Source organism: Microtus pennsylvanicus, chromosome 1 (assembly GCF_037038515.1).
Source record: "Microtus pennsylvanicus isolate mMicPen1 chromosome 1, mMicPen1.hap1, whole genome shotgun sequence".
Classification (NCBI taxonomy): domain Eukaryota; kingdom Metazoa; phylum Chordata; class Mammalia; order Rodentia; family Cricetidae; genus Microtus; species Microtus pennsylvanicus.
Window position 1 is genome coordinate 62,025,762 of NC_134579.1, and position 19,902 is coordinate 62,045,663.

General features: G+C 41.2%; 1 protein-coding gene across 18 annotated transcripts in view; it reads right to left on the reverse strand.

The window, feature by feature from the left end:
* The window catches only part of Lrch3 (leucine rich repeats and calponin homology domain containing 3), a 106,904-nt gene extending 87,823 nt beyond the window's left edge, over nt 1-19,081 (reverse strand). For all 18 annotated transcript variants that reach the window (XR_012910031.1, XR_012910034.1, XM_075966090.1 and 15 more), the window contains exon 1: nt 18,785-19,081. Coding sequence is in view for 16 of the 18 variants with exons in the window: in XM_075966090.1 (XP_075822205.1) it covers nt 18,785-19,046 (262 nt within the window). In the remaining 2 variants the exon portion in view is untranslated. The remainder of the gene's footprint in view (nt 1-18,784) is intronic.
* Nucleotides 19,082-19,902: the final 821 nt, after the last annotated feature.

Consider the following 19,902-nt stretch of genomic DNA (forward strand, 5'->3'; position numbering starts at 1 on the left):
CATGGAGCTCAAGTCGCCCAGTTGGCACCCCAGAAACACCAAGTCACAGTGACAAAGAAAACAAGGTGGGTGGGGCAGCTGTTAGAGCACTGGGAAAATGCTTCAGTGAGCAATCATAAACTCCCTTGGAACACATGAAGAACAGAAAGCCTCATCAAAGAAACGGAAACTGTCAGAAAGAAATGAGATTAAAACAAAAACAAATGGAAACTGAACTGAAAAAATAAACCAACTGAATGAAACAAGCACACCCAACGGAGGGGCTAACAGCAGGGTGGAGGGTACAGAAGAAGGTGGGGGCCAGAGATGGCTCAGTGGTTAAGAGTGCTCGTGGCTCTAGTAGAGGACCTAAGGTCAGTCCCCAGTAGCCATGTCAAGTGGCTTACAACTACCTCTAACTCCAGCTCCAGAGGGATCACAGGCTTCAAGCCCCCAGGGCACCCGCACTCATGGGCACAAATACACACAAAAATAAATCTTAGGAAAAAAAGCAATGGAATGAAATGTAGAACACTAGAAATTCTCCATTCAGAACAAAAGACAGAAAGTAGGAAAAAAATGAGCAGGGTCTTAAAAAGAGCTGTAGAACTAAAGCTCTAAGAGTCCTCACGCTATTAGCATTCTGTGAGAACAGGAGGGTGGGCCTGGAAAAGCCACCAACTGAGAGCTTCCTCAGTTTGGAAGCAATAAATTTAGAGACTCAGGCAATGAGGAAACCCCAAATTTTAAAAAGAAGAAAAATGACATTAAGATATGTCATATCTAAACATCTGAAAGCTGAAGATAAAAAAAAATCTTGAAAACGAGAAAGAATAGAAATGACAGTAAATACCACACTGTGAACCATGAGGACAGAAAAAGTGGGGCATCTTTGAGATGCTGAAAGAACAATTGCTCCCCCAGAACTGCATCTAGAAAAAAAAACCCCTTCAGGGATAGAAGAAGGAAATCAATGTATCTCCAGATGAAGAAAAACCAAGAGAACCTGCGGCCAGCAGAGCTAATCTGAAAGGATGACCAAACAGCAGCTCTCTAAACAGAAAGGAGAACTGAAATAAAAGAACAATCGGTAAAACAGTAAGAAGGGCTGCTATAATAAATACTACAACATCCTCCTGACTCTACCTTTAAAAGCCAGGAATAGTGCACACATCAGTAATCAGGAGGTGGAGGCAGGAGGGCAGAGGTCAAAGTCACCTTCCAAGAATAGTACACACGAGCTAGATAGAGGCCAGACTAAGCCACGTGAAACTATCTCAAACAAACCAGAACTGGGGATACAGCCTGGCTAGCAGAGTGCTTGCCAACACTGTGGAGACAAAGACAAGAGGATCAGAAGTTGAGGGAAATCCTCAAACTACACAGCAGGTTACAAGTCAGACTGGGCTAGAGGAGGCAGTCTTTAAGAAACGGCAGGAGAAGGATATCAAGTCTAAGTGTTTGGAATGATTGTTCTTGTTTTGTTACCATACTACTGTTTTTTCCAGAGCACCTTTGTGTTACACACTGCTCTGTCTTTGGTGCCATAGATGTTTTCAGTTTAGCACGTCATTAAAAACAAATTTAGAGCTCAGGATAATTCTCTGAGATAAATTTTGTTGTAGTTCTGAATTTATTTTTTATTTCTCTAGATAAACTTCCTTATAACTTTTTTTTCATAGTCCAGTTTTAGAAATATGCACTAAAATCTTTTTATCAGCCCACATACATTTTTCAGCATCCCACTCAGAGGATATATGGAAAGAATGGCTATGAAAAAGAAATTGGCTGTTTTCAAGCATGACTGATTTTCTAAGCAAATGTACATAAATTAATAATGTCCAAAAGCAGGTGACTCATGAGCTGGGTGTGTTAGCACATGTTCACAATGACAACGCCCATTACTACAATCATGTAAATACTGCAGCAAAGCATGAGATTACTACTTGATAGAACCACAACTAACAGGAGGCCTAAAAGTAACTAAAAATAAAGGGCTACTGACAACTGTAAAAAGAAAATCCCCACAGCCAGGGAGATGACAATGGGTAAATGCACCTATACCAGGATAGAGGATCTGAGTTCAAACCCCAGGACCCACGTGGTAGTGATGTGAGATTCCCCTCTGTATGTTGTGAATACCATTGGTTAATATAGAAACTGCTTTGGGCCTATAGCAGAGTTATAGGGGAACAGAGCTAGGTAGAAAAAACTGAATGCTGGGAGAAAGGAGGTGGAGTCAGGGAGAAGCCATGGAGCTGCCACTGGAGACAGATGTGCTGAAACTTTGCTGGTAGACCATGACCTCATGGTGATGCACATATTAATGCAGATGGGTTAAATTAAGATGTAAGAGTGAGCTAATAAGAAGCTAGAGCTAAGCAGTATATTATTTAATATAGTTTCAGTATGATTATTTCAGGGCTAAGTGGCCTAACTAGTGGCCTCCTCCAACATGGTAGAAGGCGAGAAATGACTACACATACACACTTGCATGTGCATGCGCGCGTGTATGCGCGCGCACACACACGCACACACACACACACACACACACACACACACACACCTCATTGCCACCTCCTCAATAGAAAAAGGAAAAAAAATAATGGAAAACCCTTAAAATAACACACACACATACAAAAATCAAGGTAAAATAAAAAAGTACCATTTAGGACAGAAATAAATCATGCAGTAGAAAAAATAAATGCCTTCCACAAGGCACTCTGGGAAAACACAATACCACTTAAAAGTAATAACTCACTCAGTAGAACAGTAAGTGCCTAATATATACTAGGGCCTGGGCTCTAGCAATATAAAAAAAGAAAGAAAAAGTAGGAGGTAGAGGCAGGAGGATGACTACAAGTTTGAGGCAAGCCTAGATGCCATGGTGAATTCCAGGACAACCAGAACACATAGTAAGACTTTATTTCAAAAAGCCCAAATTGAAAAAAGAAAAAAAAAACTGCCGAGCACATAAAAATAATGGCACCTTTGTTCCTTTGTTCCATATGGCTGTAATCTCAAACTGAAAACGTTTTTATCAGGCAGACACTACACCAATGAGAATGCTGTTTAAGAAGGTCAGTGTTACCGAAAGCCAAGCTTACATTTGTTTGAACTCAAGGTCAATGCAAAAATATTTCAACTCTTGTGTACAAATCACTATCTTATACATGATTATAAAATGTATAGTCAGAAGGTTGTGGGATAAGCCTTGTAATCCCAGCACTGGGGAAGCAGAAACATGAGGATCACAAATTCTAGGCCATTCAGGGCTACATGGCAAGTTTCATGCCAGGAAGGGATACACAATTGAGACCCTGCTTAAGAAATATAAATAAGAAATAGGGTGTGGTGATGTACTCATGGAGCTCAACACCTGGGAGACAGAGGTATGAAAATCAAGAGTTCAGGGCTAGTAGTAGTCTAAGCTACGTGGGACTTAGTTTCAATAGTGATGATGATGATGCCAAAAACCTAGCATGCACCTCTGTTACCCTACTCAAAAGCAAGGATTGTATAAGGGGTACTATCTAATAAGATACCTGTGATGATGTCAGCTTGACCAGATTGAGAGACGCCTAAAAAAACTGCTGGTGTACATCAAGGTGTTATCTGTCAGGCTATTTTCATGTGGATCACAATTATAGGAGTAGATCTACTAATGCCTAATGTAGTGGATGGGAGTTTGGGAGGAACATATAATAGAAGACAGAGGAAGTCACCTTGGTAGGCAAATTCAATTTTTCTTGAGTGGGAGCAAACTTTTGCTGCTGCTATTGCTTTGCCAAGGGATACCAGACTCAAGCTGACTCTCCAGGGTGCCCCTCTTATGCTGAGGCTTCCAGCTTGAGACTGAGCAGCTACTGCTTTCCCTTGCTCTCAAGCTTGCAGATGGCCACTGTGGTAGTCTCCAACCTCTAATAGTGTAGCCAGTGTAGTAAATCTCCTATATAATTACATATGCATTCAACTGGCCCTCTTCTTCTAGCCAACAGATCCTATCATTAAATCAGTCCTTCTTCACAGAGGCTCTTACTAAATAAGATTCATTAAGATGTGTAAGGATTATAGGTTAGGTATCTATGCTATGATACGATGTCACCAAGCTGGATATCCCTTCAGATCTTGAGACAGTGTGGTTTGGATACGATTTGAGTACGCTTCAGTATATCCATGTGTTGGAAACCTGGTCCCCAGTGTGGCAATGGAACATGGTGGAGCTTTTAAGAGCTCGGGCTTACTGCAAGGTAAGGGACAGTTTGAAAGTAGTTCTTGTGGGACCCTGGTTGGTTCCTTTCAAAGTGAGCTACTATGAAAGTGCAGTATTAGCCCTTCTGATCTGTCTTTCTGTCTTGTCATGTGACCTCTTCTGCATGTGCCAATGTAGGCCATTACCATGAGGCCCTGGCCAGAGCTAAGTAGAAGTAGGTAACATACTGTCAGACCTACAGAACTGTGAGCTAAATAAACCTCTTTTCTTTATACATCCCTCTACCTGAGACACTCTACTACAGCAGTGGAAAAGCAACTAATACAGACAGGAAGGTTAAAACCAATTATATTGGCAAGAGTTGGGGATGTGCTTTCCGAGTCTACTCATGTTCCCTATCCTAGTCCCCCGTTCCCAAAATTTCTATTTGTTTACTAATTTCTTGGTTTGTTTGTTCTAAATGGGTTCTTACATAACCAAGGCTGGCTTTGAGTTTGCTATACAACGAAGGATAACCTTGAACTGATCTTCCACCTCTCAAGTACTGTGGAATTCCAGGCATACATCACATCTAGCTTTCCTTTGTTCTCTCTGTCTCTCTGTATTTGTGTGATAGTTTTTAAACTTGTAATAAAGCTTTTCATAAAAAGTTCTCACATCACGACCAGCACTTTACCTCCTACGCCTACCCCATCCCCACAGATATTTATAAATGACTATACCTGGTAGGCCTGCTTCCCTAACGCTGCTCCTAAAAAACACAGAAGGTGCAGGCCAGAATAAGACCTTCTCCATGTCCAACTTGTTTCACATGTTCTCTAAACGAGGCACCATTATCTGTACGAAGCCTTGGTTCCCTTTAGTGAACAAAAGAATGAAGACTTTTGGAGCCTCATTTTATATCATCTCACATGGCAACTAAAGCCAGACTGAATGACATTAAGGACAAGTTTAATCATTTTATGTGGAAGAGCAGCAGACTTTCAAAGAAACATAAAAAATTATTAACCTTCATTATTTTAAATTATTAAAATTAAGTTTTAAAAATTATTTAAATTTTAAAATAATAAAGCCTCAGGAATTCTTTCCCAAGAGATGGTTCTTGTTCATCTTTTGCACCTTGAACCATTAGGATGCATGTTCCACATGCAGCCTTAAGAGACTCCACGGTCGGAATCAGACTCCACAGGTTACATTCTAGGGCTGCACTGCTCTAAGACTGACAGGTGACTTCATGCACACTCACCTCCAACAACCAACAGGCTCTAGCTTCATCAGTCAGCAACAGGGGTTCACAGCTGTAAGACCAGGACAGCCTGGGCTACAGTGTGAGATAAGCCAAATCAAATGAAACTAAACTGGCCAGAATTTATAAATTTACTACATAGAAAGAAGAAAAGCAAAGCAAGAACATGCTTATAATCCTAGTACTTAGAAGGAAGAAGAGGAAGATCAGGAATTTAAAGACATCTAAGCTACATAAAGAGTTTGAGGCCAGCCTGGGCTATATAAGGCCCTATCTCAAAAAATAAAAACAAATCACCATGTTATCAGGATTCTCTTAAAGTAAATGAGACATGCACAATTATCAAATTATATATACCAGATAAACACAGAAAGCCTACTTTATTTTGTAAGAACCTTATAACTCTGTGAGACTCAGAAATTATTATATTGCTAGTGGTTTTATTTTGGGCACTGACTAATTGCCCACGACATCAATTAAAGAAGGTCATCTGAGTCTTTTTTTACACCAAAAGGATGTAAACACTAGTAGTATCCTTAAAGATGCTCTGATTGAACTATACACTAAACCTAGTTACAAAAGGATGTAAACACTAGTAGTATCCTTAAAGATGCTCTGATTGAACTATACACTAAACCTAGTTACAAAAGGTCAGCTATCATTTCTGAATCTCATTTTCTCATCTACCAGTTTGTTTTCTAAGGGATGGTAAATTTCCTAGGAAGCAACTCATCAAACATGAATCATAAAAACATATTTTGAACAGATTAAGAGACTAAAGAGAATGGCTCAGTAACAGTTTCTCATTCAATAAAAGCCAAGGACTTCATAATTTCACTGCATTTAAAGTATACTAATCTTGGGCTGAGGAGATGGGCAGTTAGGAGTTTACACTCTGGCTCTTCCAGAGGACCAGAGTTTGACTCCCAGCACCAAGGTCAGGTGGCTCACAACTGCCTTCTATCCAGCTCCAAAGGGTTCCATTCCCCTGAACTCTACAGGCACCTGCACTTCTGTACACATACGGTCCACACACAACTAAAAATAATAAAAATAAATCTTTAAAGAATACTCATCTGCCAGGTGTAGTAGCACATGCCTTTAATCCCAGCACTTGTGAAGCAGATGCACACAGATCTCACTAGATTTGCTATCCAGTTCTAGGCTAAACAAGGCTATAAAGTGACACCTTGTCTCAAAGAGCAAGAAATAAAAAAAAAAAATCATCTTTCTCAAACCCTTTCCACGGATTGAAAAGGAATGAATAGTTCCCCGCTCATTTTACAAAGCAGGGATTACTTTACCAAAGCCATAAACAGGGTGTAAGAAAACAAAAGCACAGGAAAACATCCCTGATTGATATAAACGCAAAAGCCCTCAACAAAACACTAACAAAATGAATTCAACAACACATTAAAATGAACATTCACATGAACAAATGAGATTTACACCTCGAACAAATTTAACCAAGGAGAAAGTTTGTGACCCAAAACCTGTAAAATACTGATGAAAGAAACTGAAGAGGAACACACACACACACACACACACACACACACACACACACACACACTCTTACACAACCCATGTTCATGGATTAGAGGAACTGTTACTATTATCAAAATGTTCGTACTACTTAAAGGAAATCCCTGGTAAAATGACACTTTCTTCTGTCTGTTTTTTTTGTTTGTACAGAGATTACATCACCAGCCTCTACCTCCCCAGTGCTGGGATTAAAGGCATTCGACAAACCCCCATCCCTTCCATTCAGCAACTTTTTTTAAAGTGACATTTTTCACAGAAACAATACTACAATTAGTTGGATATACTGGCACTTGTGTGTACTCCCAACTAATCAGGAGGCCTCAGGCAGAGGGTCTCCTGATCATAGCCTATGCAACACATTAAGGCTCTGTCTTTTTTTTTTTTAAAGATTTTTTATTTATTATGTATACAGGAATCTTCCTGAATGTATGTTGCAGGCCAGAAGAGGATACCAGATCTTATTACAGATGGTTGTGAGCCACCATGTGGTTGCTGGGAATTGAACTCAGGACCTCTGGAAGAGCAGCCAGTGCTCTTTACCTCTGAGACATTTCTCCAGCACCAAGGCTTTGTCTTTACAAACAAAAGTAAACAAAAACCCCTGGGTTCAATTCCTATGGCCAGAAAAAAACCCAAAAAAAACCCCAAAAAACCAGTCCTAAAATGTTTATGTAACCAGAAAAACCTTAAAGAGCCAAAACAATTCTAGGCAAAAAGAACAAAGTTAGAGGCATTATACTGCCCAAATCCGGCCAGAGTGTAGCCCTTAGAATGGAATGGCAATAGCATGAAAATACACAGCCAGTGGAAAAGGCTACAGCCCAGAAATAAATTCCCATATTTTTTTGGTCAAAAGACTCCACCAAGAATCACAATGGGAAAAAGCAAGCCCTTTAGTAAATGATCTTGGATATCCACATGCAGAAGACTGAAATCGGAGCACGGAGAGATGACTCAACAATTGAGAGCACTTGCTGCTCTTGCAAAAGACCAGTATTCAGTTCTCAGCACACATATGGCAACTCACAATCATCTGTAACGCCAGTTCCAGGGGATCAGATGACCTCTTCTGACCACCCTGGGCACCAGGCACCCATATGTGGTGTACACATGCAAAACCAAATACACATAAAATAAGATAATATCAAAAATGTAATTAGACTCTTACACCATGTAAAAAGATCAACCCAAAATGTTATTAAAAATCTAAATGTAAGACCTGAAACTACAAAACTATTAGAATAAAACAGGGGAAGCTGGTTGTGACTTCCCAGGACGCCACCTTTAATCCCAGGAGAGCAGGATCTCTGTAAACTGAAGATCAGCCTGGTCTACAGAGTGATTTCCAGGACAGCCAGGGCTATATAGTGAGACCCTGTTTCAAAAAAATAAAATAAAATAAAAAAAAACACCCAAAAGACAAAAATTAAAAAAAAAAAAAGAGGGAAGAATCCATGATATTTGTCTAGAGAATGTTTTGGAAGTGACCCTTCCATAAAAGGCAACAAAAGGTAGAGTAAACAAATGGTCCTAAATACATACAGAAAGCAAACAACTCCAAGTAACAAACTCTAACTCAATACCAAGAAAATAACCTAATTAAGATTGGACAAAGATGCTAGGCGATAGTGGCAGTAGGTGGTTCTCAGGAGGTAGAGGCAGACCGATCTCTGTGAGTTCAAGGCCAGCCTGGTCTACAAGCTGAGGTCTAGGACGGCAAGAGCTGTTATACAGAGAAACCTTCTCTCAGAATACCAAAAGAAAAGGGGGGGGGGGGGAAGAGAATGAATAAAGATAGCTGGCAAGATGGCTTCTCTTGCTACCAAGCCTGATAACCTGAGTTCAATCCTTGGGGCCCACAAGGTGATCCTACAGACTGTCCAGGACCCTACATATACATTCACAGCATGTACACGGTAGCCCTTGTACACCCCACACACAAAATACAATGTAATAAAAAGTTGAACTGACAAAGAAGCTAGATAGATATAATTAAATGGGAAAAGGTGTTCAATATCACTAATTACCAGAAAAAAACAAAAATGAAAACACAAGATACCTCACCACCTGTCAGAACGGTTATTGTTAAAAAGACAAAAATGAGAAATGTTGATGAGGATGTAAGAAAAGGCAAGTCTTGTACTCTGTAAAAAACGACTTTATGACCCAGCAATCACTTTACCATCAGTTGGACAAACCTGACCCCCAAGCTTCAGAAGACGTTTGACCTTAACCCTGCAGCCCTTCCTGATTCCTTCTCACTTCTCCTGTTGAACCAGTGATGTGGGCTGTCTCGCTATATATGTGCTGTTTTTATAGGTTGATGAATAAAGCTTTTTCAGCCGATGGCTTAGCAGAGTAAAGCTAGGCAGGAAATCTGAGCAGAGATATATAGAGAGAGTAGATGGAGTCAGAGAGACGCCATGTAGCTGCCAAGGAGACAGATGCTAAAACCTTACAGGGAGGTTATAGCCTCATGATGATACATAGATAAATAGAAATGGGTTAATTTAAGATAGAGGTAGCTAGGAATACAACTGAGACATTGGTCAAACCATATTGTAATTAATATAGTTTTGTGTGATTATTCGGGTCTGGGTGGCCGGTAACAAACAAGCAGTCTCCATCTACAAACCAGCACACTGATTTTTAAGGTAAACATATCCTTGACTTTTCTTTATAATTTTAATGTTTATTTAAACTACACATATTGTGTCAAACATCATGTTCAGCATTATTTCTGTGGCTTGACCATGCAATAAACATGTTGTAGCAACTCAATTCATTTTCACTGCTAGGAAGTCACATAAACAGATGTTTCACAACTGACTCACCTGAGTTGTTGAACATGAATACTGCTACAGACATTTACATGATGACCACATGCATACATAAACACACGTGTCTTTGAAGGATGTATCTCAGAGTTGACTTTCTAGACCACAGAGCATATGCACTTTTAACTGTGCTGGACAATCCAAACTTGTTTTCAAAGTCAGTGCTGATTTCAACTCCCACTTCCATGAGCAGGACATGAGCGTCTCCACTCTTTCCCTTCTCTCTGGTGTGTGATATTCCCAGCTCTGTCAGTGGGACCTCGGTGTGGTTATTTTCCAGTCACTGAGGAGGATAAGCACTTTCCCACATATTTATTGGCCATTTGGAATTCCTCTTTGGTAAAGCTCAAATGCTTCCTCAGCTCTCTTTTTGTTTGCAGAAATCCTATGATGTTCTACATACTATATGCATTTATTGGAAATAAGCCTTTTTCACATGTGGCTTCTCTTTATGAAGTGCAAACTGTTCTCTAAAATGTGTCTTCAGTGGAAAATTTGTTGTCTATAAGATAGTATGTGTGTGTGTGTCTGTGAAGCCTAAGACTATGGATTGTATGTATGTATATTCTTTTCATGGCTGGCCTCAAACTTGCCATGTAATCAAGAATGACGCTGAACTTCTAACCTTCCTGTCTCTCTACCTCCTGAGTACTAGGATTAGAAGCTATTGGCTTCCTTAGAAATTCAAAATAATATTCTTTTGCTTGAATTATTCTATTTACAAAACTCTTTTCCTCAAGCAAAATGGAATAACTGCCTCATAAATGAACTGAAAAGAGTACCTGATGCTACATAACTTAAGGGCTATATTTAATATTACTCGACCTCCAAAAGACACATATGTAAAAGAAATCAGAACTTGAAAAAAATCTTGGCTGAATGCTGCTGGCATTATTTCAGTCTCCACACTGACTCTGTGGTCACCATCCTACTATTTACCCTTCTCGTTTCAAAAGTCATCCCAGTACAGAGAACCATGGATTTTCTCCCTGAAACGTCAACTGAAATCTTATTTTTAAATAGCTTTATACTAAACTACCACGATTCCTAACACCACCATAGTCTGTCCCTCTTTATAAGTATATGAGTGTGTATGAGTATTTATGTGTGTGATCTAATAATGAAAATCTTTTTATGCCAGGTCCCTTTTCCACAGTGTTAATATAGTATATAACTTGTACTTGTTTTTGAGGCGGAAAGAGAAGAAGCATGAAGATGAAACTCTACTAGCATCAAAGACTTCAGCTTTTAAATTTCTCGTGTGTGTGTACGTGTGTGTGTATGTATGTATGTAAAGGCACAAGGATGTGGAGGTCAGAGGACAACCTCAAGTGTCACTCCTTGCCCTCCACTTTGAGACATGGTCTCTCTTATTCACAATGGTCATGCAGGCTAGTTGGCCGACAAGCTTCTCCCGTCTTCACTTCTCACTACCTGACAGGGCAGGATGGGATTAAAAATGCTACCGCAACTGTGTCCAGCTTTTACTTGAGTTCTGTGGACCTGAACTCAGGTCATCAGGCTTGCAAGGCAAACATTTAACCCTCTAAGTCATCTCCTTAGTCCAACATATTGAGGTTTGGTTGTTGTTTTTTGAGACAGGGTTTCTCTGTATCTTTGAAGCCTGTCCTGGAACCAGCTCTTGTAGACCAGGCTGGCCTTGAACTCACAGAGATCAGCCTGCCTCTGCCTCTTAAGAGCTGGGATTAAAGGCACATTTTTATGAAAGAAACAATTCCATAGACCTCTTTGTTGGCATGCTTGTGAGGATCTTATAACTGAGTCCTGCTTTTGTGTCACCACCCCTTTGCCTCTGCCCTCACCTTCTAAGCCTCTACTCAACAGCTGTCACAACGCCGCCTTACTATTTTCACAGATACGATAAACTGCCAAGGTAAGTATGGTCTACAATATAAACAATACAGAAAAATTCTAGTTCCATTTATTATACCTCAATTTCACTGCCAAATATAATTCTCTACAGCGATGAAAGGTTCTACTTATTTATTTGATCATTTTAAAAAGTTCTATCAGTTCTATGTAGTTCAATATAACAGACAAAACTGTCCAATATGAAACATCTCCTGAGTACCTGAAATGTAGTTAGAAAACCTCAAGAACCTATTTTCCATCCATCCATCCATCCATCCATCCATCCATCCATCCATCCATCCATCCATCCACGCATCCACCCATGTACCCATCTACCCATTCATTCTGGATATAAGATGCTGTATGTAATATAAGATGCAGCCCAGTTACACATGCGTAGGCAAATACTCTACTTGAAATTAAGATTTTTTTATGTGTTTAAGTGTTTACTGGGTATCACATGTGTGCCTGGTGCCCACAGAAGTCAGAAGAGGGTGTTAGATCTCCTAGAACTGGAGTTATGAATGATCGTGAGTCACATGTGTGCTGACACCCAAACCTAGATCCTCTAGACGAGTAACAAGTGCTCTAACCAGTGAGCTGGCTCTACAGCGCAGATTTTAAATTTTACGTTTTGTGTGTGTGTGTGTATTTATGTGTGTGTGCACATTCAGGTGCACATGTGTGTGTCACAGTGTACATGTGGAAGTCAGAAGACAACCTGCCTGGAGTTAGTTCTTTCTTCCCAGGACACATGTTCTAGGGATCATTTGAAATTAACAGGTTTCACTCGGGACAGTGGACCCTGCACTTTGCCTGGCCAGCACAGCAGAGCTGACCCTATTGACGGTGGTACAAGTAAACCCACCCTGAGAACTTGAGCATGGAAGATATGGCCCCGCCTCTCATCTGCCATATGGCAGAGTGGGCAGGAGTGTGTGTGTGTGTGTGTGTGTGTGTGACAGAGAGAGAGAGAGAGAGAGAGAGAGAGAGAGAGAGAGAGAGAGAGAGAGAGAGAGAGAGAGAGAGAGAGAGAATGCTCCTTCCCCACCTGTGGTAGGTGGTAGAGATGGCCCTAAGGTCATAAAAGTGGGAGAACTGTCTGCCCCTCATCAGCTGCAGCACTCAGGAGAGTGGCCCCTGCACCTCACCTGGGCAACATAGTTGAGCTGGCTCTGATGGTCCAGGTGTGAGAGAGAAGACCCTGAGGTGAAAGCAGAACAAGTCCCGCCCCTTGCTCATCACTGCAATGGTTGAACTATCCTGGAGACCTGGAGAGCTCACCCAGGTAGTAAGGATGGGGGAGAACTGGGGGGGGGGGGGCAACTCGGAAACTACCCAGGCCCAGAACCAGGGTTATGAGTTGACCCACCCCAACATCCACTTCATCTATGATCTGCTGGAGTATGTAAAGGGACCAGTCCTACAGACCCAAAGTTGCAGGAATGTCGCAACACAGGACAACAACAGGATATCTAAGAGGAGTCCCAGAGAGGGACATCAAGAGTGTAGCAGAAACCAGAGGCCTCGAACCAGACCAACGACTCTTTGCAATGAACACTTGCAAGTGAAGATGTATGGACAAAAGGGTTTACTGCATGACTCACTGAGTTGCACTACAGCTTCCATGATGAGATTTTTCCTTTTTTTCTTTTACATTTTATTGGGTGAGTATTGCAGTGACAATGGGCAGATATGGAGGGACAGGGAAATGAATGAGATCTAGATGCATGATGTGAAATCCACAAAGAATAAATGGGAAAGAAGGAGAGAAAATAAAAATAAAAAGAAAGAAAAAGATTATCAGGCTTGGTGGGCAAGTGCCTTTGTACACTGAGCTATCTCGCTGGCCTAAATCTTTTATTTATTTATTTGGTTTGCTTTTTTTTTTTGAGACGGTTTCTCCATGTAGCCCTAGCTGTCCTGAAATTCACTCTGTAAACCAGGCTGACCTCAAACTCACAGAGATTTACCTGCCTCTTCCTCTCGAATTCTGGGCTTAAAGGTGTGTGCCACTATTGCCCGGCTAATCTTTTATTTTTAATAGATATATATTTTGAGATAAAATCTCATTATGTTGCTCACTGTTGTCTGATACAAGATTCAAATTCCTGTGCTCAAGTAACCCTCCTTAGCCACTCAAGTATCTGGAGCACAGGCACATGTTCAGCTTCACTCATTCATTCATTCATTCATTCATTCACTCATTCATTAGTTGCTTGATTGAAACAAGGTCTCACCAGCTATCTTACGCTGGTCTTAAATTCCCTATCCTCCTGCTCAGCCTTCTAAGTGCTAAGATTATAGGCAAGTACCTCTAGGTCTAAAAATATTTTTAATAGCATCTATGGCTAATGACTATCATACTGAAAAGCACAGTTCTAGAAAAATTCATGTATATACACATATCATGACTGATATTTAAAAAACCACATTATTTCCACTTAAGACCTGGCGCTCTGGTACATATTTCCAAGACTTATAAAACCATCATTTTGTGGGTTACAGATTGCATTCTTGACAAATTAAATGGCATTTTAGATGTCTCCATTCTTGCTTAGGAAATAAGTATTCATCTTTTAGAGTCTCAGTTCTCATGACTTTGATGACATTGCATTATGTTAGTGCACCTATTACATCTCCATTTACTTTCTTCTCAAGTGTGAAATCTAATTCTTCCCTCCCCATCCCCACCCCTCCTGTTTCTTGTTTTCTGTCTCCCATACAAAAGCCATTTCTTACACTTTCAACTATGACTCATGCTTGCTGTCTGCGAAATACTACTTATCTGGTCATCTCACTGTACAAGCTAAAGCACATCATTTAAACTGAGATGGCTTCTCCTCCGTGAAGTAACTCGGATGGACACCACAGCTCCTCCAGGCTTTAGAAAGCTATGAACTCTGGAACAGGTCTAATTAATAAATTTTGTTTGCTTTTCCTCGGGGTGATCCTTCCACCTTTTCAAAATGCCAGAAGACTCACTCTTCTATTCTTAGAGAATCAGAATCTCTGAACTTTTACTATAATTTTCTTGAATTTATGCTCTAGCCCCAATTTTATTCTAAAGGTCCAGGGTTGTATTGCTTTTGGCTGTACACCACTAACTAGTGGTGCTACCACACATGATACCAATGAAGGTCTTAGGCAAACAAAAGAAAGCTTAGGTTTCAAAATTGTATGACACCGTGATCAAAAATACAAACTTTAGCTAGGCGGTAGTGGCGCACGTCTTTAATCCCAGCACTCAGAAGGCAAAGGCAGGCAGATCTCTGTGAGTTCAAGACCAGCCTGGTCTACTAAGGTAGTTCCAGGACTAGTTCCTTAGCTACTGAGAAACTCTGTCTTGAGAAACCAAGAAAAAAAACAAAACGACAACAACAACAACAACAAGAAAACAAAACAAAACAAAAACCCAAGCTTTAGAATAATATGTATATGACTATTCTTGGGACAGGGTCTCACTATCTAGCCCTAAATTTCCTAAATAACTCAGGCTGCCTCATCAACTTGATCTTCCTGCCTCAGCGTCCCAAAGATTAGGGTCATAAACATAAACTAGCATATCTGGCTAAATATGAATGAGAATCCTAATACTGTTGCTTTCAGGTTGTGAAGTCCTGATTGACTGAATTTTAACATCTCCTGAGTCTCAATTTTCTAATGTGTGGAATGAAATACAATAAATTATCACTCACAACCCACACAATTGTATGCTTAGCACAATTTCGGATCATGGGAAAGGCTTGCTGCATTGAAAATGTGTAAGTGTGGAAAAGCTAGTCCCAGCCTGGAATGCTACTGGGAAATGGTGGAACCGTTAGTTTTGTCCTTGAGGAAATGCAGGGAGCTCAGCTCCTTCCTTGTTCTGTTTCCAGGCCATCACAAAATCAGCACACCTCTTCTGCTTCGGTAACTTAGTAAAGTGACCAGGGACTAAAACTTCTAAAGTCAGGAGCCAAGTAGCCTTTCCTCCTCCTTTGAAAAAAAGTTTTTTAAAAAATCATCTTTAATTATATGTAAGGGAAGGGGGAGTATGTGCATTCCAGGGCAGGCACCTCAGGAGGCCAGAGGTTTCGGATCTCCTGGGGCTGGAGTCGCAGGCGTGAATTGCCTGCTGTGGGTGCTGGGAACCAGTCTCCAGAGCAGTATCATCTCCAGCTCCATTTCCTCCTAAGCCAAGTATCACTGGTATTTTGTGACAACAGACAACACTGATTGGGCTTAGTAAGTGCCAAGCATAGTAACAGTATTACTTTTCTGGTTCTCCAGGATCAACAGCTCGGCTATCTTTATTTATTTATTTTTTGTTTGTTTGTTTTTAAGACTGGGATTCTCTTTGTAGCTCTGGCTGTCCTGGAACTCACAGAGATCCTTCTGCTCCTGCCTCCAGAGTGCTGGGATTAAAGGCATGTGCCATCATGCTCAACAGTATCTACCTTTTTAAACAAACTGTGGGAAGAGAAACTCAAGAAAATTCTAATTATGTCCAGGTATAAATGGTATGGGTAATAATAAGTGCTATTTCATAGGATGCAAATTCTTAGAAAAAAGCAATTCTACCACGGAATTCCATACTTAATCAAAGAACAATCTGTGAGCAAACTCTGGTGCAATTTTACATGATTTTAAATCTTCTATCACATCTACTCTAAGCAAAATAGATTTTAACTACTGTAAGTCTGAATTCAGGCTGCAGAGACGGCTCAGCTGTTAGGTGTGCAGACTGCTCTTGCGGGAGGACCTGAACTGATCCCCAGCATCTACAACAGGTAGCTTGCCCTCCAAGGAAGCTGGCACCCTCTTCTGGTTTTGGAGTTATGTCAAACAGGGCTCCGATCTTAAAGAACACCCTCTTCCTCTGTCCTTGGCTACAGGTCTTTGAGCACATTATTAAGTATCTCTAAGCTTTGCTTTCACTATCTACAAGAAGAAAAACAATGCCTCACTGTACACAGAAGCTTCTTGGTACTGTGAAGAAAACAGAGTTAGATAAAAGTCTATCAGTAGTAGGAGTATCTCTGAGTTATTTTTTCCTATGAAACTGGATGTAATCATATTTAATTCATATGCTGTGTATATTTAACAAGGCAGTATGTTTAAACATCTAAGGATGAATAACAAATAATGAACACTCAATAAATTATGTCATTGGCATTAAGCTGCCCGTTTAAAACTATTTTTGTCCTAATTATAAGAACTGCCAAAGTTAGAAATGAATCTGGTCTAACAGGTTATAAAATACTTTGTGATCTTTTTAGTCTTTTTTTTATACTTTTGACCAGAGAAAATGCAACCAACAATAACACCTTTCACTTAATATAGTAGCAAGAACATTAACGTATGAGTAATAATATACATAAAAAACCCAGAGCTCAAAAAGGAAAACTCTCCTTGAGATTAAATATTGTTTCTCATAAGTGTCTGTTTTTCTTTGTCAATAAAACTTTTATTTCTTGATGGCTCAAACTGTTCTTCCAGAATTACTTAAGAGCAGATAAGATAAGCTAGACAGACTCCTATCGTCACCTTTTTCTTTCCCTCCAGGCTTAGTGTAGCAATACTGAAGTGACTCACCCCAGTATAAAAATCACTCTGCCCATCCGCCTCTCCCGAGCAGAATCAGGACAATCTAGAGGATGCCTACCAACACACACACACACACCAAGATTCAAGTAACTGTGCACTCTTACCTTAGCAAGTCTGACTTTATTTAGTACCATCGAGATAAAAAAAAAATACAAATTATATTCAAAGGACAACTCCCCAAAATAAGCTTTAGTAAGCAGAACAAAAATTTGAGGATAACAATTTTTAGTGGAATTTAACATCTTTGTTTTCAAATTTTTTTTAGTGTTTAGTTGTGTGTGTGTGTGTGTGTGTGTGTGTGTGTGTGTGAAGTGAAGACAACTTTCAGGAGCCAGTTCTCTCCTTCCACTATATAGGTTCTGGGGATCAAACACCAGCTGTCTGTCAGGCTTGGCAGCAAGAGCCTTTTTACCCACTAAGCCATTTCACCAGCCCAGTTCTATCTGTTTTCCAAAATGAGTGATTATATGTAATAATTACCAATCTTTGCTGACTTACAGAAGCTTAAGAAAGTATTAACTCTAAGATTTTAAAATTGACCAGAATGAGGATGACACAATGTATATTGCACATTCACTAGCTGTACAAACACAAAATATTTATACCACTTCGTAAGGTACCTTTCCCCTTAATTTATGTAAAACATAAAGACTCAATTCTTAATCTACTCCCTGAGGAAACTATAATTTAAACACAAGAGGAACACATTATAGTGTGCTGAATACCTCAGTCACCATACATTGTTTCCCACAAGTAAGGAAACCAAATAATACTTAATTCCCACTCTCTTTCCTGTCTTAAACAATATAAGGCGAAGTAATGTTTTTAAAGGGAAAAGCAAATATAGATGAGGTAGACAATATCCTATGAAGTTTTTCTTCTCACGTTTTTTTGGAGGACAGGTCAGAGTGGAAAACGAAATTAATGAGCACCTAAAGATGCGCTATTTTTACAAGTATTTTTCGGTAAGTCAACAGATGGAGGCGGAGAATGAAGCTAACAACGTTAGAGTCCACATTACACACACACACACACACACACACACACACACACACACACACACACACACACGAAAACGCCAGCGCGGACATGGGTCCTTTGACAATGCAGCACCCAGCGTCACCCGTCCTACGATGGAAGATCCTGCTTGCCACAAACAATCCCCAACTCTCAGCAAAGTCAATTTGCAGCCCAAATCCAGAGGGCCTGAAGTCACCGGGGTGGGGCAAAAGTCTACAGGGGGCACTGATAGCGGGATTTCTGAAAGCGACTCAAGAAAAGATCACCATCCTGTCAGTTGCCCGGCTTTGGGGATGATGCTGCGCGCCGCCGCACCCCAGGCTCCCGGGCTGGCCAGGCCGGGGGGCCGGGGGTTGCACGGTTCCGCCAGCCTCCCCAGTTACCCCGGTCACGGGAGCCTCGAGCCGGTCGCCACACGCCCCCACCCGATGAGCCCCTCCCCACCCCGCCGGTCCCGGGCTGCAAGGATGCCTGCGCCCCGCTCACCGGCCCGGGTGGTGTCCGTCAGGTCATGGTTGGCCGCTCCCCGGGGAAACTCCCTCAGTTTCCGGCCGCTCAGGCTCAGCACCCCGGTGACCGCCGCCTCCTCCAGGGCTCGGTCGACAGAGCGGCTCCACGAGCCCGGGCCAGGACCAGGGCCTAGCCCAGGGCTCGGTCCACAGTTTGCACCGGAGAGGTTTCCCCCGGACGCCACGGGGCCAGAGTACTCCGCAGCCGCTGCCACAGCCACCAAGCCCACGGCCGCCATTTCCCAGCCGACAACTCTCCGGCCCGGTCTGCGCATGCGCCACCTGAACCGCTGGGTGGGCGGAGAAAGGGGCTCGCGGACCCCGGCCAGCACTCCCGGACAGGACGCGCTGTGCCCCGCCCTTACCGAGGTTTTCTAGGAAAACTCACGGGACAGCATAGAACTGCAGCAGCCCTCTACACTGAGCTCCTAGCGGTCTAAAAGGCCACTACAAAAACCATCTTTAACAACCTTCCTCAATACCCCGTCTTCCTCCCTCAGCGGTGGATTACACTGAACAGCAAGGATTTGTTGGCTCTGCTCCTGCCAGAAACTTGTGCAGTTAGGAGTGACTCCTTGGGATGTGCCCGAAATTGTCTCACAACTTGTAACCATACCAACAATGATTTAAATTGAGATTTGCAGAAATACTATCAGTCCTTGGGGGGGGGGGGCTGTGTGCGAAGATCGGCTACAAAGTCCCTAATTCTTGTTAAAATTGTTATGTATTTTAGATTCTACTTTTTACAAAAGGGCTCGTAATGAAAACAAACATCTAAATAGTATGACCCTTGTGCAGGTTTTATCAATGACTAGAGCAGAACGAAGGTGTTTAAGTCTAATATCCGAGTCTGCAACCAAAACAGAGAAAGACAAAATTCTCTGCCTGTAATATAAATGTAGAGATTAAATTTAGAACCGAAAGACCAAAACTGAAACCATTCAGATAACGAAAAACTGAAAATACCACTCAAATTTAAATGAGTTAGACATCTCTATACCACTCTTATTTCCCCAAATCTGTTTTAAACTCAAGCCATTCCTAACGTGATGTAAATTTCACTTACCAATAACTTTACTTTGCTGTGGAAAATAC